The sequence below is a fragment of the Ciconia boyciana genome, chromosome 12 (assembly GCF_034638445.1).
Source record: "Ciconia boyciana chromosome 12, ASM3463844v1, whole genome shotgun sequence".
Classification (NCBI taxonomy): domain Eukaryota; kingdom Metazoa; phylum Chordata; class Aves; order Ciconiiformes; family Ciconiidae; genus Ciconia; species Ciconia boyciana.
The window spans coordinates 12,091,503-12,117,527 of record NC_132945.1 but is presented as its reverse complement, the minus strand read 5'-3'; the positions used below and the strand labels follow the sequence as shown (position 1 = coordinate 12,117,527).

General features: G+C 57.1%; 1 protein-coding gene across 1 annotated transcript in view; it reads left to right on the top strand.

Annotated features, from left to right (window-relative positions):
• The first annotated feature begins 16,192 nt into the window (after positions 1-16,192).
• The window catches only part of FRMPD3 (FERM and PDZ domain containing 3), a 29,219-nt gene continuing 19,386 nt past the window's right edge, over positions 16,193-26,025 (top strand). Inside the window, exons 1-8 of the mRNA XM_072876975.1 lie at positions 16,193-16,240; positions 17,290-17,397; positions 17,947-18,078; positions 18,614-18,733; positions 18,879-19,015; positions 19,869-19,992; positions 20,701-20,790; positions 22,315-22,494. Coding sequence (XP_072733076.1) covers positions 17,293-17,397; positions 17,947-18,078; positions 18,614-18,733; positions 18,879-19,015; positions 19,869-19,992; positions 20,701-20,790; positions 22,315-22,494 — 888 coding nt within the window. The 5' untranslated portion in view covers positions 16,193-16,240; positions 17,290-17,292. The remainder of the gene's footprint in view (positions 16,241-17,289; positions 17,398-17,946; positions 18,079-18,613; positions 18,734-18,878; positions 19,016-19,868; positions 19,993-20,700; positions 20,791-22,314; positions 22,495-26,025) is intronic.

Below are 26,025 nucleotides of genomic sequence, written 5' to 3'. Positions count from 1 at the left end.
CATGGCCCAGCTGGTGCCTAGCTTAACCCTGGCCTCACAGCTGCCCAGAGCCCGTCGCTGCCTCAAAGCATTGATCTGAGCAGGCAGAGGAAGGGGCAGCAAGCTCCCAAGGCCAAGCTTCAGCTCTCCCTCCTGCTTCTCATGACTCAGGACAGACAAAGTCATCTGATGTGTTCCCGCCAGTGGCTATGAATTGTCATTCACCAAAAGTGCCAAGGTGACAGCTGTGGAGACCATGGGCAGTGGTTTCGCTTGCAGATGAGGAGCAGCATAGATCCTGGCTTTGCGATGCTCTCCGGATGCTAACGCAGCTGGTGTGAATGGGCATGGTGGTTTAGGGAGCTACTGGTCTGTGCCGCCTCTCCTCTGCGGCTCGGCCGCTGCCTGACAGTGGGTTCGACCTGCTGCAAAATGGGTTTGTTTCAGTCCCCCTTGGTGAAAGCAAAGCAGCGGTGCTGTAGGCAGATCTGTTTACTTCACACTGCAGCAGCTTGGGGGCACAGACAGGGGCAGACAGCATGTGGCAACGGAGGGGATGGGGATGGGGATGGGGAGCGGGGCTGTGTCCCAGGGGGTTCGGCCAGCCCCACCAGGGCTGGCGTGGGAGGTGTCTTGCCCCCTCCCAAGCTCTCCATGCCACCACCAGCTTCCTCACTGGGGACGTGTTTCTGGAGGGCTGTTGCAGTGTGAGTGTGAGGTGGCCCAGGGTTGTCACACAGGACCTCCATCACTCCCCCTGCTGCACCCACAATCCCAGCCCCCTGCCCCCTGTGCCAGCCGCAGCTCCAGGTGCTTGAGTGGCAGCCAGTTGGTTGATTCGGCCTGCTCCCATCCGTCCATCATGGTATGCAAAGCCCATGAGCAGCAGACTGTGGGTGTCCTGCTGCTGGAGAAGAGATGCAAGCAGCCAGGTGACAAAAGCGGGGGCTGGTGCCCCTTGGCTAGGGGGCTGCCCAGAGAGGTAATGGAGGGGAGGCAGTACTCCCATACACTGGGGGCTCTGGGTGCTGTGGCATAGCAGGCGTGCTGCAGCCCTGTGGTGGTGTGGGTTGCAGGGTGCCGTGCGATAATGTGTTGCAGCTAATGCTGTGTGACAGTTTGACAGGTCCTCCTGGGACAGCCGGAGCTGACATGCCATCTTCAGAGCTGTCACTCTTTGGCTTCCAGACTACGGCATTTATCGTAAACAGGCGGCGTGGGTAACTCTTTCCCCCAGCGTTTAAGGAGTGCGAAGGGCTGTGGTTTTATTTGCATATCCTCAGGAAGATGCTCAGCCCACATTAATCAACACTGGGCTGTATCCTCCAGAGAGATGGAGCCAGCTGGGGGGAGGGCAGAGAGGACAGGGGTCTAACATCCCCCTGGTCCAAGGAGATGATGCCGAGCACCTCCCTTAGAAGATTCAGGGCTCTGGCAGGAGCCAAGCATTGCCATGCCCTGTTCTGGGGCTCACCTCCGCCCAGCCCCAGCAAGGGGTTTTGTACCCACTTGGGTGAGCCACGGCTGCCGCAGCATACGGTGCTCACGGTGCCCTGGCTGGAGAGTGGGTGGGAATGGCATCGACTCCTTGAGGCTGAGGTAGCCACTGAGCCCTGCCAGGCTCAGTTTCACATGTAAAACGCAGGTGCAGGACATATTGCTGCCTTCCCCAGCCCCCTGAGCTTGTCCCAGGGTGTGAGCAGCATACTGTACAGACCACTGTCCCCCTGGCAGGAGTTCTGGGGCACGAGGTGCCATCAGACCAGCCCGGGGAGATGCTTGCGGTCCTGTGCCTTCCATTTCTCTGCTCCGCCAGGTGCTCTTGGTGCTCTCCAAGAACAGTGAGGCTCCCGGTGCTCAAACCCTTTCACTCTCAGAGAGCAACAAACCAGGAATACGCATGGCAAAGCAGAATTACCGGCATGTCTGGAGAGGCAGGGAGCTGGAACAAGACAGGCTCTGACAGCTGCTTTCAGGAGGTCTGTGAGAGACTGAGCAATGTGTCAGCCACGCACAGCTCGTCCTGCAGAGCATCAACCCCCATTTTGCCTGGCTGCCTTTCAGCACACACAGCCTGTCTGCATCTCAGGAGCTGCCTGGCTCTACCTGTCCTGCCCGTGAAATGCATTTGGGGTGGGCACTGGGGCAGCAGCCGTGGGCTGCTCCCTCGTGGGACAGTAGCTGAGCAATGGGGATGCACCAGTCCTGGTGGTGGGGCTGGGAAGCAGCATGTGTTTCCAGGCTGTCATGCTGAGGATTGTGTCTTGTTCCTTATTAAGAGTCCAGATATGATATTCACTCAGCAGAAATCAGCTCATCATCCACCTCTCCCCACCTGTCTGTCTGTCTATCTGTCCATCCCTCCCAGCTCCTTCACGTAGCAGCAGAGTAGCATCTGTAGGGAAAAAAAAATCTCTCTCTGGAAGATTTGGGTTACTCTGCAGGGCTGTAAGGTCAGGAAAGCAAAAGCTGGTGCTTGCTATGCAGAGCACAGAGCCGACATGCCGGACAAGCAGGTACTTACTCAGCTGCACCTGCGAGGGCCAGCTTTGCACTGCGGTGGGGGTTTGCATCCATGGGAGGGGAGAAATGATGCTACCAGGGCCAGAAGGGGATGGCAGGCAAGCAGGGGAGATTGAGACACGCTGAGCTCCTGGGTGGGCCTTGCTGTCCCCCATGCCGGCCAGCCAGCCGGTTGGAGCTGCGGAGGGGGACAGGGCACCCACGCTGCTCTGTCCCCACTCACCGAGTTTTCTTTGCTCAGCTGCTCTGCGCCTAGGTTATTTTAGCTTTGATTCAGCTCCGAAATTGCCTTGGCTGAAACTCTGTCTCTATTGTTTTCAGTCTGCAGGAGCATCATTGAACGTGTCAAAAAGATAAATTGGAGAAAAGGAGAGGGGAGGAGAAAAAAAAAGAGGACAGCAGTGCAGTTGGTGGCGAGAGCCATGCCAGTTGTGGTATCCCAGGGCAGCTGGCTGCTTCAAGCACCCGCTCCCTTCCCAGAGGCAGCTCCTTACCCTGCTTCCCAGCTCCCTCCCTGCAGCCCTGTCCCCTTCTCTGCAGGGCTGAGACACCCTTCTGGACATCCCCCTTCCCTCCTGCCGGAGGGGTTTTTCCCCTCAGCAAAGCTCATTTAGGCTTAGCATTTGCCCTGTGTGAGCCTGGTCTGGGAGCATGGGGAGCACAGCCTCTGAGACCTGCTCTCTGTACCTGCCCTGGTTGGGGCTGAGGCACCAAGACCAGCCTGGTGGGCGGTGAGCTAAAGCCCCTGCAGATCAGCTGGGAGCACCGTAGCAGGGCTCTGGAGACAAACAGAAGAGGTAGGAGGGAGTGAGACAAACAAGCAGGATAGACAGTGAGAGGTCCTGGGCCTTGGGTGGAGGCTCGGAGCAGGCCTGTGTGTCCCCAGGGGTTTCACTCGCTGGTGGGCTTGTGCACATCTCGGGGTACAGCACGCCAAAACGCCTGGTCCAGGGTCCATGGAGCTGGGGAAGGTCTGTGCATCGCAGACCCAGTCTGCATGGGTTGGCTTGGGCTCCAGCCCAGGCTCCCTAAGGAGTTCAGGGGGCCCCTGTCCCAACAGTTTGAAGAGGGTTCAGGCTTCTGCATCCCTGGAAGGATCAGGCCTGAGGGATGAGGTTTTGGGGGTTATCTGTCCATTCAGGGTTATCAGTCAGTGCTGGAAGATGTGGCACCGTCCAAGGGCTCCTGGAGCCAGCACTGGGGATGCAGCATTGAACAGCTCGGGGCAGGTTGCTGTCATAACACCTTCACCACTGCTAATGTGATCAGCCTCCTCCAAGACACAGCTATCAGGGGAAGCCCTGTCCTGAGGGCTCATTAACAGCCAGGCAGAGAACGAGCATGCTCCTAGGGGGATTGGGAGGGTTAAATCCCACTGAGGCACCAGGACCCCTGGTTTGGCTCCCGGGAAAGGTGCTCGCAGTGAGTTCTAGGAGGTTGAAAAGGCGGTTGTTACTGCTGCTGGGGATGCCAGGGCAAATGAATAGCCTATTAAATAAAATGTCAGCCAGAAACAGATGAGAACTGGCATTGCTTTTTGAGCTTGCACTTTACAAAATGAATCTCCTTGTGCGTGGTTGATTTGCATATTCAAAATAGGCCGTGGTGGAGAGGCTCTCCTTCTGAACCCACTGACACCAAGGGCTAAATTGTGTAAATTCGGTTATCCAAATCCTCCTCTAAATGACTGGAACAATCTAACGACATAATCCATTGACAGAGGAGATGGGTTTTCAGAGCCTAAGCCCCTTTGTTTCTGGAAATGACGTCAACTTGCACGTGAGAAATGAAGCCGAGAAATTGCCGGCAAGCGCTGAGCTGGGTCCCATGCCGGGGCAGCTGAAACCATTGCCTGCCCCGGTTGCCTTTCACACCTGAAATGGGGAAGATTGATCTATGTGAAAACTTCAGGAGGCAAATACTGGGCGGATCCCATTAAATAAGGCTGGTTTCAAACAGAAACTGATTTGCATGGGCTGATCAAGGTAATTACTACAGCAGGAACTCGGAAAATCATCAGATTCTTATGCAGTAGGAGTGCTGAGGTCTGCTGCTATGAAGCTCGGTGCATAGAAGCCTGCCAGCATTACCATGCCTGCCAGCAGCAGCCTGAGCTGTCGCTCCCCCTCGTCTGACAGGGGAGGCAAACTCATGACATCGATAATTTATAAATCATTTAGTCTGGTTTAGAAACCTGTTGGGGTGTTTCTCTGCATTACCAATGCTTTCCAAACACTGGTGCGTGCGGAGCGCAATGGCCCCGCGGAGCAGCACCTGCTGGCACAGGCAGAGCCAAACCGCCAGCAGCGGGAGGTACCCACACAGCATGTGGGTAATGGGCATCTCGCTCTTGCTGGTAATTTGGTCCCATCTGGTACGCTGGGGACCGAAAGGCTGCGCTGGCATCTACACTCTTTCTTCTTCCACAGCCGGGCAAGTGCGACCTTTGGTGCTGCCTGGGAGCCCTGGCAGAGCGCAGGGCTGTGTGCCAGTGGGCAGGCAGCCTGGTGGGTGACTGGCAGGGATTTGTGCCGTGGGCAGGTGGTAGCTCTTGGGTGGCATTTGGCCTGGTGGAAAGGAGATACCTTGGGTGTTCCCAGCACCCCTGCCTGTGTCCCACAGGGGACTGTGTGTGCATGCATCCCACAGGGACCCCAGCTGCCTGCATCCCATGGGGAAGCATGCTTGTGTACATCCCACGGGGACCCTGGGGCACCCATGTCAGGTCGTGCCTCCAGAGGAGCAGTTCCACATCCCTGTGCCCACGCCGTTTCCCCAGGTGAGCACCTTCAGGTGATTTGCAGGCGAGGAGGCGTGCAGCTGGTGAGACACGCATGTCTCCTGTTGACAGAGAGATGCCATCTCCTGAGGCTGCTGGTTCAGTGCAACATTTGTACACGCACGTGTAGAAAACAGAGTACGCGTGGGCGGGTGTGCCTCTAAATATAGGCCTGGCTACCTGGGAAGCGCGCTGCACTCACAAGCCCACTTGCTGCAGCTTGCAGAGTCCCCTCCTCGCCCCGCGCCCCCAGGAGCATGCTGGCACAGGCAGCAGAGCTCAGAGCAGGTTATAAAGAGATTATAAAGAAGTATAAATTAAGGCTCTCTGCTAGAAATGCCGGCAGCCCCAGGCTGAAAGCATCGTGCTCAAAGGCTCCCCCTACTCCTTTGCCTTTTATTTTTTTTACTGGTTTTGCCTTTATCTGGCATCAGCTCAAGAGCTTTACTGAGCCTTGGAGCATGGAAAGGGCTCCCAGAAGAGGCAGGGGTGGAGGGGGACCCACTGATGCTGTGCTTGTCACGTCCCGTAAGCAGCTTCCTGTGAAGCTCTGGTCAAGGCTGGTGACAGTATCGGGGGCTTGGTGGGATGGTCCCCGCTGCTACGCAGGCAAGCTCGTGGGCCAGCTTTGTCATGGCTTGGGGACCTTCTTGCCAGTGTTGTGCTGCCAGAAATGCTCCAGGGTTTGCCACCTCTATGTCAAGGCGAGTTCTCGCCCTGGACAGGCTGGCAGGGCTGAGCTGTGGGTTGCTGGACCACACTGGGAGGTGCTGGGTGAGTTTGCTGGGTCTGACTCACGCTCCCTCTGCAGCTGGGGCTGTCATGCAGCTGTCTAGGCTGGGGATGTTGCTGTCGCTTCTGTGGTCCTGCCTCCTCCATTGTCATCCCTTCCCCGAGGCCCCTTCCCTGCTCTGCTCTGTGCTGCGCTGGGTGGAGATAGCAGTCCTGAAAACCACCAGCAAGTCAGCAGCTGAGCAAATTTCTCTCTGTAAATCCAGAGTGAAAGTCCTGGGATTCATGAGGGCCAAAAGGAAAGTGCTTGATTGGATTTTCAAGCCTCTTTTCAGCACTGGGAGAGAGGGGCTGACAGTCTCCCTGAATCTTCCTCATTGCCGCCTGGGAGGGGATGCAGACTGTGCTCTCTCACTAATGGGATGTAAAAGATCTGTAACTCTCCCCCCTTTATTTAACTCCCCTCTGGACTTTGTATGCAGCAATAAATTTCTCCTCCTGCAAATCCTTTGGAGCAGGCAGGCAGCTAACGGAGTCCCTTGCCTGGTGCGTCGGCAGGCATGGAGGGAGCCGTGCTCCTGCTGCCTCGCTGCCAGAGAGGAGCCGCTGCACCGTGCAGCAGCCAGAGCCTGTCCCCAAGGAGCACGAGGCTCTGGGGACATGCTGTGTGCATTTGGGGTCTCCTGCAGGAAAGGCTCAGTTTGGGTTCAAGCTGCCTGTGCCAGCATGAGAGGGGCAGGAACGCCTGGGGCTGGCACCCATCGCCTGGTGTAAGCTCCCTCCTCCCCACGGGACCAAGAGTGTTTGTCTCCAGTACCACCAGAAAGCCAGAAAGTTAATACAACATGAAGGTCTCCCGGGTTAAAATCGGGGAACGCAGGAGCTGAGTGGTTCAATCAGCAGCAGTAAGTGAGCGGCACAGAGCAGCCAGGCTGTAGTGGGGAATTGATGTCACTCCAAGTGCCCATCACGCAGCTGAAGTATCACACAAATAAGGGAGAAAAGTGCTGCAAATTTTATTCCATCACTCCTTATCTCTGATTAATCTTCTTATGTGTTCATCTCATTTTAGCCCAGTGTTGACTGTCTGTTTACTGTATTCCGATAGTACTCGCAGAGATAAAAATCCTTCTGAGTCTGTAACGTCTTCCCGAGCCCTGCCCTGGCTGGGCAAGGGGGGCTCCTGCCTGCTGACACCAGTGGAGCACCGCAGAGGAGAGGACCAAGGTAATGTGCCTGTGGTCACCACGGCAGATGGTAGCAGAGGAGGGGCTGGAAACCAGTTTCTCACAGGCCCTAGATTAGTGCCCAGTCGCTTGGGCATCCCCAAAGGGAAAGAAAAATACCCTAAAAAAATTGTCCCATAGTGTGGCTTTGCAGCCCATGCTTAGGGCATGTGCTCAACACATGAGAGAGGAGATGGGCTTTCCTCTTACCATCCCTCTCTCATTGCAGGCAGATTTGTTAGAGCCCTGCGAGGAAAACCCTGCCTGTCCCAAGTGAGGGACTCCTCTGGCCCAGGCTCTCCAGCTCAGCTCGGTTTTGCCAGCAGCCTTGCGGTAGTGGCTCCCTTGCCTGCTGCTGGGTGAGGCAGGAGCGTGAGCCTTCTGGGCCTGACCCTGTTGCTAAAGGATTTTGCATTAATCTTCTTCTTGGCAAGGTGCTTCTCCGTCCGGAGAGAACAAAAATCCCTTAAACAGCCAAAAATTGTAGGGAAAATTGGAGGAGAAAATGGTGGGAGCCCCCAGGTAAAAACAATTAGCATTTATAGAACAATGCCTGTAACAGCATGGAAACCCGCACAAATGAGGCAACCCGCTGTCTTTGGGGGGCATTCAAACAGGTTGTACAGCACCCCAGCCTGTCCCCAATTTGTACAGGCACGGCCAGGCTATGTGTGCGGACACCCTGGAGGTCTTCATCCTCTCACGCTCAGCATCCTTCACTCCCACAGGTACCGATGCTCCACAGTGCTGCTGCCGAGCACGTGCCCTGGACCCCTGCTGCCTCCTGAAGGCACCTGGTGGCACGCTCGGGCACATGCAAGTGGGGTCCCATCTCTGCCACGCTCACGCACGCCTCGGGGAGCCCATGCCAGTGGCCTGACACGCAGGTGGGTACACGCCCCATCGGTGTGCTGGGGAGGTGGGCTCAGGTCCTCTCTCCCCCTGTGTATTGAGAGAGAGGGCTCATCCCGATCAGATTCTTCTTGGTGTAAATTCTCCAAGGTTTTGGCAAGCTATAGCATGGGAATTTTGTAGGCCTCTGGCTTTAGTAGCTGGAAATTGCTTTTAAAACCCAGTTGAATTTACAGCCTCTCCAGCATCCTGTGGCACCAAGCTCCAAGGATTAATTGGCTCTTGGGTGGCAAAGTCCTGCTTTTTCCATGTGTTAAACCTCCTTCCACAGGTGCCCTCCAGTTCTCATGCACTGCCAGCTTCCTGCCCTATGTCAGGCTGGTTTTAGGGGCCCCATCACAGTCCCTCTTCCTCTTCTCCTTTCCAGGCTGGAGAGCCCAAGTCTGAGATGGGGCAGATGATGTTTGTGAGTGGAAGGTGCGATCCAGGCTGGGCTTCAGATTCTCAGGGGTGCTTCTGGCCGTGTCTCACAGGGCTTGTTTCAGGACAGTCTCTCCCTGTGCAGAAGCTGTTTCTTCTGTTGACCTGAGCGTGTCTGGAGGTTGGGGTACAGGGTCTTTATTAGCCAAGATGACAGTTCTGAGCGCCAGGTCGGGCCAGTCCCACTCCCTGCTGGTAGGGCTGAGCCCCCCTCCATCGCTCTCTGCCTATCACAGGTCCTGGGATTTCCACCTGGCCCACATCTCTCCCTGCCCCTCTGCCTGTGTTTATCTCTAGCTGAGATGCCCAGGACTATTTAAAAAGCTGCAGGCTGAGCAGCAGAGAGCTGCGGCTGCTGCCTGGAGCCAGGCTGTGGCTGCTGCTTCATCATTTACAGCTGCCTTTGGCCACACACTGGCTTCTCCAGGAGCTCAGCTCCAGCTGTGCTGGGGGACACTGCTCACCGTCTGCTTGTTCCTGCACCAAAAGCCCAGAGTATTTTTGCCCTCAAATGGTTGCCATCTGGCACCCGACCTCTGTACCAGCAGCGTACCTGGTGTACCTGCCAGCTCAGGACAGACCCAGTGCCAACGGTAAAGCTAACCCTTGCTAACACTTTTGAAGAGCTCTACTGATTTTAAATTGCTTCCTAATATTGACAGCAAATCCGAGCTGGAGCACAGGGTGTAAAGTCCTGGGCCGTATAGCAGAGCCGTACACAGGCTGCAGTTCTCTAGGATGGGTCCATGAAGGACTTCAGCCGTGAAGGCCTGTGTCATTCTGCTGCCTTTAACATTGGTCTCAGCCAGGCTGGCACCCCTCAGTCCAGCCCTCCTCACTTCAGCTAGCCATTAACTGCTGCCAAAGCAAGGGCAACCATTACCGGGCCATCAAACGCCACCTCCGTGTGCATTGCGTGTCTGAGCAGCTTCGCAGTGGTCTGGAAGTACAGCATCTGTTTGCCCTTGCTGGGGGTGTCTGACATGTTAACGTGGTCCAAATGGCATCTTCCAAGGTGACCAGATGCTTGCTGGGTGCAGATGTGCAGGGCTGATGGAGCAGAGATGCACGTCACAGTGGATCCCATGCTGGCCAGCTCTGCCCGCTCTGCTCTCGTCCCCGCCATTGGTCCCCATGCTCCCTGGCAGCCCTGCAGGCTCTGTCTGAGATGGAGACCAGTGTGTGAGGCTGGAACTGCCATATGCTCCCCATAAAAACACTTCTTGGCCCGTTCCCCGGCGTTTCCTGCCGCTGCCACACGTGCTAAGGATCCCACATGCCTCACAAGCCGTTCACCAACTGCAGCCTGGCAGATGGAGAAGCTGGGCACAGTTTTGCAGAGGAGAGACAGGAATCCATAGGCTCTGTTTGTTCTCAGGTTGTTCATGGCAGCAGAGGAAGGGGGAGGAGAGCTGGTACCCACCCCTGCAGCAACGTCTGTGCAAAGTGCCCCTCTGCTAAAGGCTCAAGACCTTTCCATACCCACTCCCCATCCTGGGGCTCAGCCATAAGCCCTTCTTCAGCTGCAGAAGGTGTTTTCACCTGGTGCCATCCTGTTTAAAGGCAGTTAGAAATGGTGTGAGTGTCCTGGGTGGATGGAGACCATCGGTCCTCCCATGCAGGTGGTACTGGTTTGTTCTGGTGGCTTTTCCTGCTAGCAGAGATGGTCAGTCAGCACTAAAAGTAAAAGGGAGACAACCAGTCATCAGAGGGAGCAGAGATTTATTGCAGTAGGAAATTAAAAATGTACGCGTCAGCTTTTGGAGTAACTCTTGCTCTGCCTTTATCTGTCTGGGGGGGAATGAAGGCACTGGATTCAGCCCTGCTCTGTAGTGCAGAGGTCTGAAGGTACTCAGGAAGCTGAAGGCACATCCCTTGGCGGTGTATCGTGGTGGGGAGTGACCAGACGGAGCTAATGTCTCTCTTACCTTGGGTGGCAGAGCGTGACCGGATCGGTGTCTGAGCTCTGACCACAGAAGATAAGTGTCCAAGCCCCAGGAGAGGGGATATCTTCATGCCGTGTCAGTTGAGACACTGTGAAGAGCTGGGTGAGGAGCAGACGCCCTCCCACAGGGGCACATCCGTGGTGGGCTCCCGCTGCTGATGGGTACAGGGGGGTTTCTCCTGGTGAGTCCTTTCACCTTGTGCTGAGACGTTTCCTAATGACCTTGTGTCTTGGTGGCATTGTGCCACAGTGGTCCCCAGGGATGCAAGGGGACACAGTGCAGCCTCTGGGGCTGGGGGAGGGCAGCAGGCAGGTAGGGACATAGGCAGGGTGGGGACACGGACATGAACGGCCATCTGCTCCCTGCGGTGGGATGGGGTCAGCGCTGGTCTGTGCCCACCGAGGCGGGTGGTGGGTGTCTTCCAAGCAGCGTGGCCCGGATCACTGGCCGCTGAGCCCAGGATGGGGCTGGGTTTGGGTGCTGCTGATGGAGCAGAGCTGCTGAGCTCCAGAGGTTGTTTTATAGCCCCAGTTTCCTGCTGTGAGAGGGAGGCCAAGAGATTTGCAGCCCAGCACACTTCTCTGCCTGGGAATTAGAAAAAGAAACACAAAAACAGGCTTTAGGGAAGCGATGGCTCCTGCGATGGGGTGCAGCCAAGCTGTAATTACCAGTGTTAGGGAGAGCATTACCTGCTGCTGCTGCTGGTTTTCTCCGACCTCTTGCTCTGGTGCAGGGCGAGCACATGTCGTGCCCAAGCCCAGCATGGGAGAGCTGCCACGGAAAGGACGTCCGCAGCCCGGAGAAGGCATGTTGTACCTGCTGCTGAGCTTATTACTGCTTCTCCGGGAGTGGATAAGTCCTGTTTACAAGGACACTGGTCCTCTTTTATTTAATTTCCTGGTAATGCGTCTGCAGCATCTAAGTCTTATCAGGAGAGGAACAGCTTAAGAGCCTGGTAAAGGAATTTTATTGTCAGTATCCAGCTCTTTATTCCCCTTTTCCCTTTAACGCTGGATGGCAGACTGGTTGTGGCTGAAAAGAGGTGTGCTTTCTTTACCGTTTGTCAGTTTAAGCTGCAAAAATCTCCCCGCTAACCTTTTCTGATGGTAATTCAGCTGCGTGAGAGGCTGCTGTTCCCTGGGCTGTCATCAGAGGGTCGGGGCTCAGCTGCAGGCTCCATGGGGAGGAGCGGGGGTGAGACCCACTCCCAGATTGCACACAAAAGGACAGATCTGGGGACACAACAGCTGTAGCAGCTGTTTAACTGGGCAGCTGTAGTCCAGGACTTGTCATCCTGTGACTTGGTGAGCAAACCCCTGCCTCAGTTTCCCCAGAGCAATCGCACTGAGCTCAGCCACATCTCTGAAGCCTCCCAGTGCTTTGAGCCCTGCAGTTCATCCTCACGTTCATGCGCTGTGAGGGCTTGTTGGATGGGAGGCTGGAGTTGCTGTGGGCAGTCTGAGGGGACAAAAGGGCGCGGTCTCCCCTGGGAAGCCAGCAGCTCGGCGGCTCTGCTGTCTCTTGGCAGCCAGCTTCATCTCTGCAAACAGCAGGTGTTCTCCCCAGCCATGCCAGACATGCAGAGATGCAGCACTAAGTTCAGTCTCCTTTTCAGCCACAAGGCAATGGCTTTGGATAATGTTTGTTTGAGAAAATCGTTTGAATTGTGTGATATTTTTGTTGTTGTTGTTGCTGTTGTTCTTTTAAATGCTCATGGAAGTAGCAGAGCAGCTAATGAGGCAGCGCATAGCCAGTCACAGGGGAGACGGTCTCGCCTGCGCTTCCCTGCAGCTGCGCTCTCCTCGTGATGGAGCCGGCCCTGCACCCCATGTCTGCGGGTGCTGCACCCCCGCTGGGACCACTGATGGGTGCAGGACTCCCTCCCACCCCAGGAGATGCCCACACCCTTCTGCTCCTCAGCAGTTCCCTTCCCCAGGTCTCACTGTTTTGCTTCTCCAGCCGTGTGCCACTGCATGAGGAAGGGGAAAGCCATGGGTACCCGTCCGGCTGGGCACCAGGGATGGGTCAGGGTGGACCCGGCAGTGGTGACATCCCATCATCACAGAGCGCAGTTCATCCACAGCCAGCACTGTGTCCCTGACACTGGGTGGAGGCGCCCGGTGCTCAGAGCCCTCCTGGCTCCCATGGGAGACAAGGCAGCAGGGACAGGGACAGATCCTGCTCCCTTAAAGGATGTCAGGACAGGTCACGTGGGAATCAGGGCTGGCAGAGGGCTGTCTTTCCTGGCAGCAATGTGCTCAAGCCCAAAGCTGTGCGTGTGCTGGCGTGAAGCTGCAAAAAGCTCCCGTCCTCTTTTGGCCTCACCTGCCGTCCCTCTTCACTCTGCAGCGAGTGCCAACATGCGGTGCTTGGAGCAGGCAGGGGGATGTCGGAAATGCAGACAGATTGCATTAGATGGATGATGCGTCAAATCCTAAACTGATAAGAGACGGAACAATTGATGTGTTGCCAAAAGGCCAGGAAGGATCTTTTTTAAGCAGGCTAAATAGTGTGGACAGGAACAAGCAATGAGCAGCACAGAAACTACGACGTGTTCATAATTTTGTTTTTCTGGTCGCGGCCGTGCATGTTGCCATCTGTCTGTGCTGCGCTCCACTGCCATCCTGATGGTGCTGGGATTGCTCCCCAATAGCAGGTTCACAGCCCTATCGCACAGCCCGGAGCTATGGCTGGCGTTGCTCTGGGATGCCATGGGCAGGTTTGGCATGACCTTGCCCTGGGCTGGGTCTTCCCGGCTTCTGGCTGTCAGTGCTTCGAGGAGTCTGGGGGCTGGCAACGGGGACTTGGTAGTAGTGCCAGCAGCCAATGCTGAGCTTGCCTTAATCCCAGTTTTTAGATTGGCTGAACTTGTTTCCACTTCTCTCTGATATTATGCAGCCATGTTACATGGCGTGAAAAAGCCAACCCTTGAGTTTGCTCTTAAACCTCTGCAGAACAGGCAGAGAGACGGCATTCCAGCCATGCCAGGGCTGCCATCTCCTCTGAGCCTTGTGGCAGTGGCATCCCTCAGGTAATGACCAGAGTCACACCACCAGTAGTTTATCCCACACAGGTCTCCCATCTAATGAAGTGAGATGCTGGGACAGGGATGGGACAGTGAGATGCTGGAAGAGGATTTACCCTTGGGGGGTATGAGTGAATGTGCCCCTGCCTGAGCTGCTGGTGCTGTGGCAAGGATGGGCACTGAGCCTCACTGCTCTGCAAGGAGGACGGAGGAGCTGTGGATGTCTCAGCAAGCTGCTGGGACCCGCAGTGCCAGCAGCGATGCAGGAGGCAGGTGCAGTGGGGCTGCCCTCCAGGTTGCAGAGGGCCTGGGGCAGGCGGGGAGGGCTGCCATGATGGGGTGCATTACAGCCTGCCCCTCCACTCTGCAGCGCAGCCATGTGATGCTGGAGGAGTGCGGTGGCGATGATATGGAATGTGGGCAGCTGCCTTCGGACACACTCCGACAGGTGACAGTCCAGCGCCACCCCTGCTACGGATTTGGCTTCGTGGCCGGCAGTGAGAGGCCGGTGGTGGTGCGCTCGGTGGCAGCAGGTAGGGTGTGTGGTGGGGGGGTCCTTGGACACAGCTGCAGGGTGCCAGGAAGCACAGTGGCACCTTCCCCTGGTGGGACCCCTCCCTGGGCTCCTGTCCTCTCCTGTCCCCTCTGGTGGGCCTGTGGGGTGCCCTCTACAGCCACATACACGGGCAAATGCTCTGGGGGTGTTTGGGACCGTCCTGCTTCCCCCCCCCAACTCACAGCCCCGGGATGCCTGGGCTGGCCCTGACCCTCTCTCCCGGCAGGCGGCCCCTCTGAGGATAAACTCCTGCCAGGAGACCAGATCTTGGCCATCAACGATGAGGATGTGAGTGAAGCCCCCAGAGAGAGATTCATTGAGCTCATCAGGTGAGGAAAACACTCGTCCCTCATCGCCTCCAAGGAGGAGGCTCATGCCGGACTGCTGTGCCCTGACCAGAGCCTTGGAGTGTCAATGCACACCGCCAGGCTCTGCTGTCACTGGTGGTCACTGCTGGCCTGGGGAAGCCTCAACCTGAGCAGGGGGAGTGCCTTGGAGCAAGTGCCATACTTGTTCCCAGCTGGCCAAGGGGTGGGCAGCACTGGGAGACCACCCACAGCTATATTACCAAGCACCCCAAGGAGCCCACAAAGGTCCCAGCCACCATCGGGCTGGGAAGGGTGGGATGTGCTCTCTCAATAACCAAAAGCACATGTTGAGGTCTACCACCATGAGGTCCTGTCCACCTTCATTTCTCCTCTCTGTCACAGGAAGGCCAAGGACTTCATCATCCTCACGGTCCTGCACACCCACCAGGTGAGACTAGCGGGGCCATGGCCAGCCCCAGGGGAGCCAGGAAGGGGCTTAAGAGCCCTTTGGGAGACTGAGGTGGGGTCCCTGGAGGCGCCGGGGGACCACTCAGGCAGCTCAACTGAGGTGTTGGACTGGTCCCACCACCCCAAGGCTCTTCCAAGCTGTTGGGTCTGAGAGCTGCCGCAGCCCTGCAGGGTCAGTGTGGGGATGTGGCCATCTCGCTGTCCTTGTCACTATCTCCTCGCAGGAGGAAGAGAGGAAAAATATCCCCAAACCCATACGGTTTGCTGAGGGCATCAGGCGTGTCTGATGAAGTGGCCCGTCATGCCAGCAGCGGCAGGGAGGGATGTGCCATTGCCGTTCCCGCCAGGCTCAGCCGGGGTGTCCCTGTGGAGATGGAAGTGCCAGGCTGCAGGGCACAAGCAGGGTGGCTGGCGGTGGTGCTGGCACCAGGTGGTGATGGTGCACTGGGGCTCAGTGCCCATGGCGCTGGAGCAGATTGAACCGTCATGCCAGTGGCGGTGGTGGCAGGGCATCATTTCTGCTTTACTGAGCCCTTTGATGTCGATGAAGGAGATAAGTGTGGGAGCTCCCCTGTGCTCCCCTCCTCTCCGGAAAAGAGATGCCACCACACAGCGCTGCTCCATCAGGACTGGAGCGTGTGCCAGGCTCCAAAAAAGCTGTTTTTCTCCTGGCCCTGGATGGCCACCAGCCAGGACAGACTGCTCAGCTGACGCCGGTGCCCTCAGACGCACACAGCTCTGCAGCACGGCTGCCTCCATGTCGGAGCATGTGCAGGCAGAGGCTCCCCCGCACCTGGCACTGCCACCAGAACTTCCCACAGGGCTGCCCGGGGTCCTGCCACCTCCCATCTCCCAGCCACCTGGCTCCTCCCCACGGCTGCAGACCCACATCCAAGGGGCTCGTCTCTCCCATCCAAACCAGTGCCGGTGCCTCTGAGCAAGCCCCAGCTCATGTCTGCCGAAGCTCAGCCTGCACAGGGGGTGCCGGGCACATGTGCCCGCTGGGGGTGCAGCCTCTCCTGTCATGCTGAGGGTGCTGGTGTGACTTCAGGGGCTGCTGCTCATCGTCCTGACCCTGCCTGGAGCACTGTATAACCACGGCGAAAGGGACTTGCTTTCCACCCCCCCGTTTCATGGTTCGCTGCCCGCTCCCCATCGTCATGCTGGCTTCGGAGAGGCTTTCTCTGGGCCCTGTGTCTGCCTTTCCCTGCGCCACAGCTCTGAGGGCAGGCAGGTGATTTACCCAGTGATCTCTTTCCAGTCTCCCAAATCTGCTTTCATCAGCGCAGCCAAGAAGGCGAAGCTAAGGTCCAACCCGGCAAAGGTCCGATTTTCAGAGCAGGTGACAGTCGGCGAGACGGACCCAGTAAGTCCTGCCCTGCCTTCATCCATGATTCACCACTTGAGGCGTCCCCGGGGCCGTGGGGTGCGAGGTGGCCGGGAACTGCAGGGCTCCTCTCCCCTGATTTGGGCTCCACGGGTGAGAGCAACCCTCTGGCCCAGGGAGCCCCGCAGGGCAGATGCCCTTGGGCACACTCAAGGCGTTGGGTCAGTGCTGGGGGGGACATGCCGTGGTCCTCCCCTGTCCCTCCATCTGGATGGAGCCCCAGAAACTGTACTTGGAAACCTGGTCCCACCTGAGTCCCCCTGGGCACCCAAGGGTGACATCCAGGCAGTGCCAGTGCCTGCCCTAAGGAAGGTCTGTGGCTTCCAACCCAGTGCCAAAGGCTTCACAGGAGCGCCCATGCGTGGGGCAGGGTGACCAGAGCACTGCTGTGTGGCAATGGAAGCTGTTATGCTGCAGTAGCATTGCAGCCCAGTGCCATTATCTCTTAATTGCAGAAAGGTTTTATTAAGCAGCATAAAAAAACCCCCAAAAACAAAACAAAACAAAACCCTGTAAAGAGCTTCTAGCAAATTCTATTTTTAAGCAAAATCAATTAAGTAATTATCTGATCAAAACGCTTCTCGCTAAATAAAATCAGCCTTCACCCAACTTCCTGCACAGGGCATGTGCAAGGTTGAGGTGGGCTAGGCTTGGGTTACGGGTCAGGAAAGGGGGATCAGCTTTGAGCCACCCCGGCCATCGCCTCCCCTCTGGGACACCAGCCGGGGAGCAGGACAGGCTGCCATGGGCACAGCTCTGGGACGTGCTGGATGGAGTGCGATGCTCCATTCCTGCTGCAGCTGCTGGGAGCTGGGGAGGTGAATCTGTCAGGCAGCTCTGAATTGCTCCAGCTCTGCGCTTCTCGATGGCTCAGCAGAGACACTGGATTTTCAAGGGAAATGTGCCTCTTAACACATAAGCCCAGAGAAGCAGAGGATGCCGTAACCGCTCCATCACTGACACTCATTCTCTCTCCCTCCGTGCCCCCCATCCTCCTCGCCTCCCCCGTTGCCGGCCCTGCGTGCCAGGACATGTTGAAGAAAGAAGCTCTCCTCCTCATTCCCAACGTGCTGAAGGTTTTCCTGGAGAACGGGCAGATCAAATCGTTCACGTTCGATGGCCGAACCACCGTGAAGGTGGGCCCCTCCGCTCCACCCACGGCACCATGATGCTTCTCTCCTCCCGCCTGCCTGATCCATTTTTCCTTGTCTCCTGCTTCCTTGCACAAACACCGCAGCGGCGCTTGGCTGGCTGTAAACTGCCACCGCATGATAGATAGCCCCTCCGCCTCCCCAGGCAACATGCTTTGCAGCTGGCAGGGATGGGTTTTTACTGTCTTTCTCTCACTCCTAACTTTTCTCCTTGCTGTGAGCCTGCCTTCCAGCCAGGATGGGTGCTCCTGCGAGTCCCCTTGCCAGGGGACAACTCCCTGCAGCCCCCCTCTGAAACACCGCAGTGTTACCTGAGGTGCTGGGGATCTGGCTGCTGGTCATCTCCTGCTGCAAGGTCACTTCACCTAGCAGTGGCTGGGTACCATCCCGCGGCCCCTCTCAGCACTGCAGGGCCTCATCCTGTGCTGGTGCAGCCCCAGGTGCCAGGGAGGAGGGGGGTCTCAGTGGGGTGCCAGCTCCCACTCTGGGAGGGAGCCAGTGCCTTGCACCCAAGCCTGTCTGTGGCGTTTGCAGGACGTGATGGTGACGTTGCAGGACCGCCTGTCCCTGAGGCATATCGAGCACTTTGCCCTAGTCCTGGAGTATTCCAGCCCGGAGCAGAGCCACCGGTTCCTGCTGCTCCAGGACAAGCAGCCGCTGGCCCACGTAAGCCGCCGGGTGCGGGAGGGTATGGGACGGCTGGGGCACAGGGAGGCTCTTCTCCCACCAGCGTGGGGCTTGGCCGGGGTTGTGCGTGAGGTGGCGTAGCCTCTCCTTGCCTCTGGTATGATCCTGCAGGCTCGGGGTGCAAAGGGTGGACAAAGAGGGAGATGATCAGGGTTTTACCCATCCCACCCTGACAGCACCGTGGAAATGCTCTGTGCTCCAGCCCGGGCAGCTGCAGACAGCATTCATGAACATCCTTGGCCTGCCTGGGAGAGCCAGGAAACTGGCGCTGCTTGGAACCAGGGATAAAATGCAGATTGTGGAGGAAGCATTAGCCTTGGTGGCATAAAACCCTGCAGCGCCAGACAAAGCTGTCACACCAAGGAAGGCTGGGCTGTTCCCAGGATGAGAGGATCAGGTGGTGCATGGAGGAGAGAAATCTAATCCCCCCAGGGGAGAGGAGAGGGGGTCTCCTGCCCTGCAGGCAAATATACGTGGCTCCTGGGCTCACCGCTCCCCTCTGCTCCTGCCACAGGTTGTGCAGAGGACACACTACCATGGCATGAGATGCCTCTTCCGTGTGAGCTTCTTCCCCAAGGACCCAGTGGAGCTGCTGCGCCGGGATCCTGCAGCGTTTGAGTACTTGTACATCCAGGTAGGGGACTCACCCCTAGGAACTGGGAGCTGGTGGCGCTCATGGCCCATGCATCTGCCCAGGCTGGGCCCTGTGGAGGCATCCTTCAGGTGGCAGGTGCCCTGTCCCCATGGCTGTCTGAGGACACCTCTCCTCCCTCCTGCAGAGCCGCAATGATGTGATCAGAGAGCGCTTCGGCACAGACCCCAAGCCAGAGATGCTGCTGGGGCTGGCTGCCCTCCACATCTACATCACCGTCTCAGCCACCCGTCCCAGCCAGAAGGTCTCCCTCAAGAACGTGGAGTGAGTCCTCCTCCCTTTACCCACGCCGACGTGCAGCCCCTCTCTGTGTCCCCTCCCTGTGCTCCTGCTCACAGCCCCTGCATAACTGGGGTGCTCCCAGCAACACTTCAGGGTGCTGAGCATGAGATGCCCTGGGAGCCCTCCTGTAGCTGGCTGGTGGCTCACGGGCTTTGCAGCAGTGACACGCAGCCCCTGGGTCCCACCATGGGGCCATGTAAGACCCCCGCACGCTGACATCCAGCCACACACAGCAGCCTTGCCAGGGCTGGCGGGGATATTTGCTGCAAGCCCAGGATCATTTCCATGGGAACCCGGGCTGATTTTCTGCCTGGCATCCAAGGCAAAGAGAAGGCACTGTGGCTGCATAATCTCAGCCTGTCACCAAGTCATGCAGCCCTGGCTCAGCCCTCCTGCGGCTCCCAGTGATCCTCCTGCAGCTCCCGGAATCCATACGGAGTCCGTCTGTGCAGGCTGGCCTTGCCCAGTGTGCACGGGGAGGAGATGGGGAGATGGCACCCCAGGAGGACCCCAAAAGAGATTTGGAGATTTGCCCTGCATCCCTTAACCTTACATGAAGGTGAGTGGGAGCTGGGCTCGGCTGCAGAGCCTGGCACCACTGCGTTCCCCAGCCCGGTGCTGGTGGCTGTGACACTAGCCAGGGGTCCCATCCCCATGGGGACCCCGGCTGGGGGCTGCCGCTGCTCCGGCTGTGACACCAATGAAGTGCTGGTGCGGCTCCAGCTCCCTCTGATGGCAAGAGGATGCTCTCGGGCAGCATCCCTAGTTTCTGGCCCTCTCTGCCCATCGGCGGGGTCTCTGGCCTGGCGGCTCAGGCAGGCTTCCCTCCCCACAGGAAGGAGTGGGGCCTGGAGCCCTTCCTGCCCCCCTCGCTCCTGCAGCTCATCAGAGAGAAGAGCCTCCGGAAATCCCTCTCGCAGCAGCTCAAAGCCCACCAGAATCAGCCTGGCAGCACCAAGGTGAGCCCAACCCGTGCGGCCACAGCTCAGGGCTGGTGGGGTGGCAGCGTGCCCTCCGCCCCAGCCTTCCTGTTGTCCCCAGCTGCTTGGGGACTCCTATTATTGCTGCTTAAAGTCCCCTTGGATGGGAGATAAATCCCGGGTGACAGCCAGGCAGCTGCTCTCTCTCCTGAATCCACTTCCGAGAGCTGATCTGGATTTCGGGGACTGCAGTGAGGATCAGGGGGGTGAGATCAGCCGAGAGCCTGCTCTCAGCTTGACCGAAGCCGCACACATCAGTTATGCCTGTGTCTATCATTATCTCTGCTTCTGGGCTTGGAAAGCTCTGGAGGAGGCTGCTGAGCCACTGCCTCGGTCCCTGCAGGCATCAGAGCTCCCCAGGGTGGTTATATATCCTCCAGGAGGGTTATACATCTCTGAGGGGGATTATACATCCCCGGTGGGGGTTATATATCAAGCATCTGGGCTCCTCCCTGTCTGTGCCTCTGCTCTGAGTTACCTACCAGCATCTGCCCAGGATGGCAGGGAAGCAGAGACCCCTCCACCCCATGTCAGGCCCCCAGGCTCACTGCCAGCATAGCCTATGCCCCAAGCTGCCCGACAACATGCTGCACAGCCCTTGCTTGGGAGTTCCTGAGTTTATGCCAGCCTCTTGCATATCTTCCCCCTTGTGCTGGTGGTGATCCCCCGTGTGATGTGTTTTGTCAGGTCTCCACAGCCCAGGCGAAGCTGCAGTACCTGAGGATCCTGAACGAGCTGCCCACCTTTGCTGGGGTCCTCTTCAACACAGTAGGACTGGTACGGTAATTCAGGATGGGCTGGGAGGTGCTTGTCACTGGTCCTGAGTGTGTGCTGGAGGGGAGAGCCAGGGGAGATGTGGCTCCCACAGAAATTACTTCCCTCAGTCTCTTGTTTTGCCCCGCTGGGGTCCAAGCCCATCCAGAAAAGACTTCAGAGCCTCTGCTGACAGTAGGTCAGATCTTCAGCTCCACAGGGTCAGGGTCGGCTCTGTTCTTGCCAGCCTTTTGGGCAACGAGATGACCTGCTCAATGAAGTTGGAGTATTCTCAGACACATGCTTATAGCTCAGTCCTGCCCTGGCAGCATCCTGCCATCTCTCTCAGAGGAGGGCCACCCTTGGCAAAGGCCACCACGTTCCCTGCTTGTCCACACAGGGAATAGCCCGGCTGGCCTTACTGTCTCCGTCAGCAGTGGTCCAGCCCGACCACTGCTTGGCAGCTCTCAGGAAGCTGCCACCACCACGGCCCACTCCTCCCTCATCTCCATCAGAGGCATCTCCACCCCTCACCCAAGCCACCTCACTTTCTCCACGGCAGGAAGAAAGCCACCAAGCCAAACATGAGAACGGTGGACCCGCTAAGGCTCCCCGCTGCCTGGCTCACGTCTCCATCCCTCTCGATCCACCTCCCATCCAGGGGTCTCCATGTAAGTGCCACCTCTCTGCCATCCTTGCCTTTACTCCCACCCAAGGTCTCAGCGCTTCCCTTGCTTTGCCTCCTGGGTTCCATCTCTTGTAGCCTTTGATCTGCTCTGCTTCCACGACGCCTCAGAGCTCCTCACCGTGCAGCTCAAAGGGCTGCCTGTAGGAAATCGGTGAAGGCAGAACCACGTGGTGTCTGGTCAGTGACATGGCTGAGCAGTCGGAGCCTGCGTCTGACATTGCCTGGGTCTGCAGCGTTGGGCAACTCACCCCTGGTGTGGGTGCCCTGCCTTTTTTTTCATCTCTGACACCAAAGCAATGACTCTGAGCCAGCCTAGGAGTTGAACCACATATAAGTGGTAGAAAGTATTCCCTTATTCTCTTCTGCACTGGTCTGCCCAGCTCCTCTTCACCTCCAGGTCTGGCTTGAAGCATCCTTCCTGGGCAGACCAGAGCAAGAAAGATCTCTATTTTCAGTCAAGGCTTTAGTCTTTCTTCTTTTCTAAAATGCATTCACTCCCTCCTCTGCTTCCTTCTCTCAGAGGCAATGTCAGATCAGGCAGATTTGTAACATGCTCTTACTTTCCTGTAGTGACACCAGCAGACCTGAATATTTCATGTGGACAGTCAGTTCAGTGCTTTATTTTTAAATAGCCTTGGCATCCTGCACACCTTTCCCAGCTCTGCAGAGAGGCTCGGGGAGGGGGGGTCATGGCACCAGCTTCATCTGCTGCTCTGCAAAAGCCATCCGGGACCAAGCCAAGCTGCTGACATCAAAGCTTGGCTCCACAGAGAGAGCCAGGCACAGCCTGTGCAGCCCCAGGGTGCATTTATTCACCCCTGTCTGTCTGTCTCTCTTTCTCCACGTGCTCGTGCTATCAGGATGAGAAGCAGCCAGCCACCACGCTTCTGGTGGGACCCCGGCATGGCATCAGCCACGTCATCGACCTGAAGACCAACCTCACCACAGTGCTGTCGGAGTTCAGCAAGGTCAGCAAGATCCAGCTGTTCAGGGAGAACCAGGGGGTGGCCCGGGTGGAGACGAGCATCCTGGATGCCAAGGTAGGCACAGGTGCCACGGAGGCAGGCACAGAGGGAGAGTGGCTAGTGTGGAGGCTGTGGCTGGGGGTTCGGTGCTCGTCTTTGAGGGGGTTCAGGACAAAAGTGCATGTTGGACCATCTGCTTGGAGATTTCTAGGGACTCAAAAGCCCCTTTCACATTGCGGTCACAGGGCACGTGGTCTGCAGCATCTCCCCTGCCTGGTCTGGCTCTTTATGCCATAGAGGCAGGGACTGACGCCGAGGGTGTGCAGTGCAGGCATGGTGGCGTCCTGGCCATGACCCAAACACCTACCCAACGGTTCGAGCAGGGTCCTTGGGGCAGACGGGGGTGACACAGGCCAGGTCGGTAGCAGGGCCCTTTGGAGGCAGGACAGCACCTCGCCTCTGCTCAGGGCTGCTCAGCAGTCCATGGCCATACCTGGGCTGGATGCAGGTACTGGAGGGGACTGCTGGGGTTTCGTGCATTAGCAGCGCTTGTGGAACTCATCAAACCATGCAGGATCATTGAATGAACTGTAAATGATGGGACAGGGGGTGTCAGGCTCAGAGTGTGAGAAGAGATCGCTGGGCGTCCCTGGACATGGGTGTCCCTGGCTCCAGTAAGCCACGCCCTGGGTATCTTGCCAGCCACCTCCGTTATCCTCCCCTTCAGCCCACGGAGCAGTCTTTCCAGTCCTCGGCGTACATGCTCTCCTGGGCCCTATGCATTATCATCGTGCCATCCCCTGCTAGTTGTTGCGTGGTGCAGTGCTGGTTCTGGTAGTCGATCCCCATGGTCAGGCCCTGCCATCCCTCCTCACCTCTCGCAGTCTCCTGTCTCTCCTGGGTCCCAAACCCTTCAGAAGGTAAAAGCTTTACTGATTTCTTTGGTGTCTGGTCCAGCAGCCACAAGATCCTAAGGAGATCTTCCATTGGCCTTTGCTCAGGTTTTTAATAAGCTAGGACACATCTCCGGCAGACTCGCAGGCAGGTAGCCGGGTGCCTGCTCCAGGGCATCCTTGGTTTTATTGCCTCCCTGCGCCCAGCTCTTCCCTGCCCCATGCGGAAGAACAGAGCTGAGAAGCAACGATCTGACAGATAAATGCCAAGTTTCATCCTCTCCTCTCCTCCCACCTTGAATTCAACAGGACAGAGTTAGGATCGAGTTTGGGCTAAATTAGACAGGAGCAGTGCTTGGCAGAGGTGGTCTCATGCAATGACATCTGGCACAGTGGAGCTGTGACCGCTGTGGGGCATGGAGATGCTGCTGCACAGCAGAAGGTGTATCTGCACAAGCCCTCTGTGCCTTTGGTTGTAGGTTAGTTTTGCTGCCCCCACATTCATCCCTTTTCCCCCCAAGGCTGATGAACCTGAGCTGCTTTGCTGGCTACCTCCACGTTTCCTCATCTCCTGCGAGGTCTCTAAGCCTCAGCCCTCTCTGCAGCCCTTTCCTTGCGCTCTCTATTTCAGCCATAGCCTCGCAGATGTAATCATGGTGGATTTATTTAGGATTCTCCTGCTGCCTCCTCTCCTGGTGGATTTTAGCACTTCCTCCCACCAGTCTCATTAATTCCTCCAAGTCTGTTTTTCTGCTGCCACTGTGCTTGGTCCAGTAGTTCTGCTGAACTGCAGTAACAACCTGGTAGCCTCTGCCAGAGCCGTGCTCATCCTCATCCCCTCTGCTTCAGCTGTCCCTTCCAACAGCCTCATCGGTGAAGCCCTTTTTTTGCATTTGCAATTCAGTGGGTATTTGGTCAACTGTAATATCTGTAATATTCCCTATTCTGCATCCCACTGAGGTCAGTCATTGCTCAGGTGAAGTCCTGGTGTCCTGCTGTGCCTGTCCCTACCCTTCAAAACCCTCAAACCTCAACCCCTGCAGCCTGGTCAGGTGGAAGCCCTCCCTACCCAGCCCCTTTGGCTGCCAGGGCTGTGCAGGAGCCCACTGGGTCTCCTCCTTACTACTTACAGAGCAGGTATAACCAAGGGATATCGTCTGCACCATGAGTAACCCTTCTGGTTCCTCCTGGTGCCCATGCCCCTTGGATATGTGTGTATAAATAGCAATATTAATACATTAATAATAGGCTGATCATGACCCTGTGATTGCTCGTGGCTCACTGCGAGTGCTCAGAGCACGACATGTTCCTGCTGTCACCTAGCTCCATGGCCGTCTCGCCGGCTGCAAGTAGTGCGCGGGGAGATGTGCGGTGTTAGGTCTGCTCCACGTGGCACTGCTCAGCCCCGGGAGTGCATCGAGCTCACAGTGGGGTTCATGGGCCCCTCTAGTGCTGCTGTCCCCTCCCTGGCATGGGAGAGGGCAGTCATCGTCCCTGGCGCAGTCCGGTGCGCGGCTGAGACTGGCCACAGGAGTGGCAGATGTGCTGGAGGCTGAGGTGATGCTGGCATCCATCTGCTATAAATTAGGTGGCAATTCCCACGCGGCTTCTCCACAGATCCTGCAGTGCCACTCCCCTCAGCCATGCTCTGCAGTAGCAATCAACTCCATAACACCACCAGCCCTTTCCTGCTGTAGGAGTAGACTTTCTCCCGTGTCCCCTCTATCCAGCCTCCCAATTGCTGGAGAAAAGGCAGCTCACATACAACTTCCCACAAGCACGTACACATGCACGGCGTCTTTATCTCCCTGAGAAATTCCAGGCAGCTGCCTTACAGCCACCGAAAGCCCCTCTGCCTGCCTAGAGCAGAGTGAGCATCCCATTTGTGAATCTCAGCAGGCTCAACAGCACCCTGCCAGTGCAGAGGCTGCTGTTATCTGTCTTTATTTAACCATTATCCAAAGGGCTGGGTTTTAAAGCGAGAATGTCTGCTCCAAAATGAGGCATATGCTAATCCTACGCAGGACAGCAATGGATGAGGCAGGCTAAGAAAAGCAGGCAAAAAGATCATTACCTTGCAGTGCTAATCTGCTTTCTGCAATTATTCTATTGCACTGAACATGTCGCTGGCTAAAGCCCTGGGCTGCAAATAAATCTGTTTCCACCATGAGTCGTAAATCATTAGAGGGTTGTGCTCAAAGTAGTGTCCTGACTGCTCTGGGGACTTGCGCTCAAATCTGTATTACCCCTGGAAGCCTGTCAGAGCCCTGCGGATTGCAGAGCAGGTGGGGGTGTCCCCCTGGGGCCGTTGCACCGTGATGCCTGCCGCTGTGTTGCAGGATGCTGGTGCTGGGGCAGCTCCAGTGAGTTCCCCAGGTAATGGCAGGGACGCGGGTGAGCCAGCCTGAGTTGGTGGGGTGGCGACGGCCCGTCGCAGCTGCTCACTGCGTTACTGTGGAAACGGCAGATGTTCAGTGACGGTTAAGGGATTTGTGCAGAAAGGCCATTTTGAATTTCTAAGCGCCAGGTTTATTGATGTTGTGTAGTTGATCCTAAGGGTTGAATAAAAGGGTCAGGTCACAGAGCAGCCATCAGCCGGGAGGTCTGCACACCCCAACCACACCAGCCAGCATCCTTATCCACTGCTTGCCTGCAACTGCAGCCCAGATGTACCTGCTGGGAAGGAGCTGGCGAAGATTTTCAGGTAACAAGC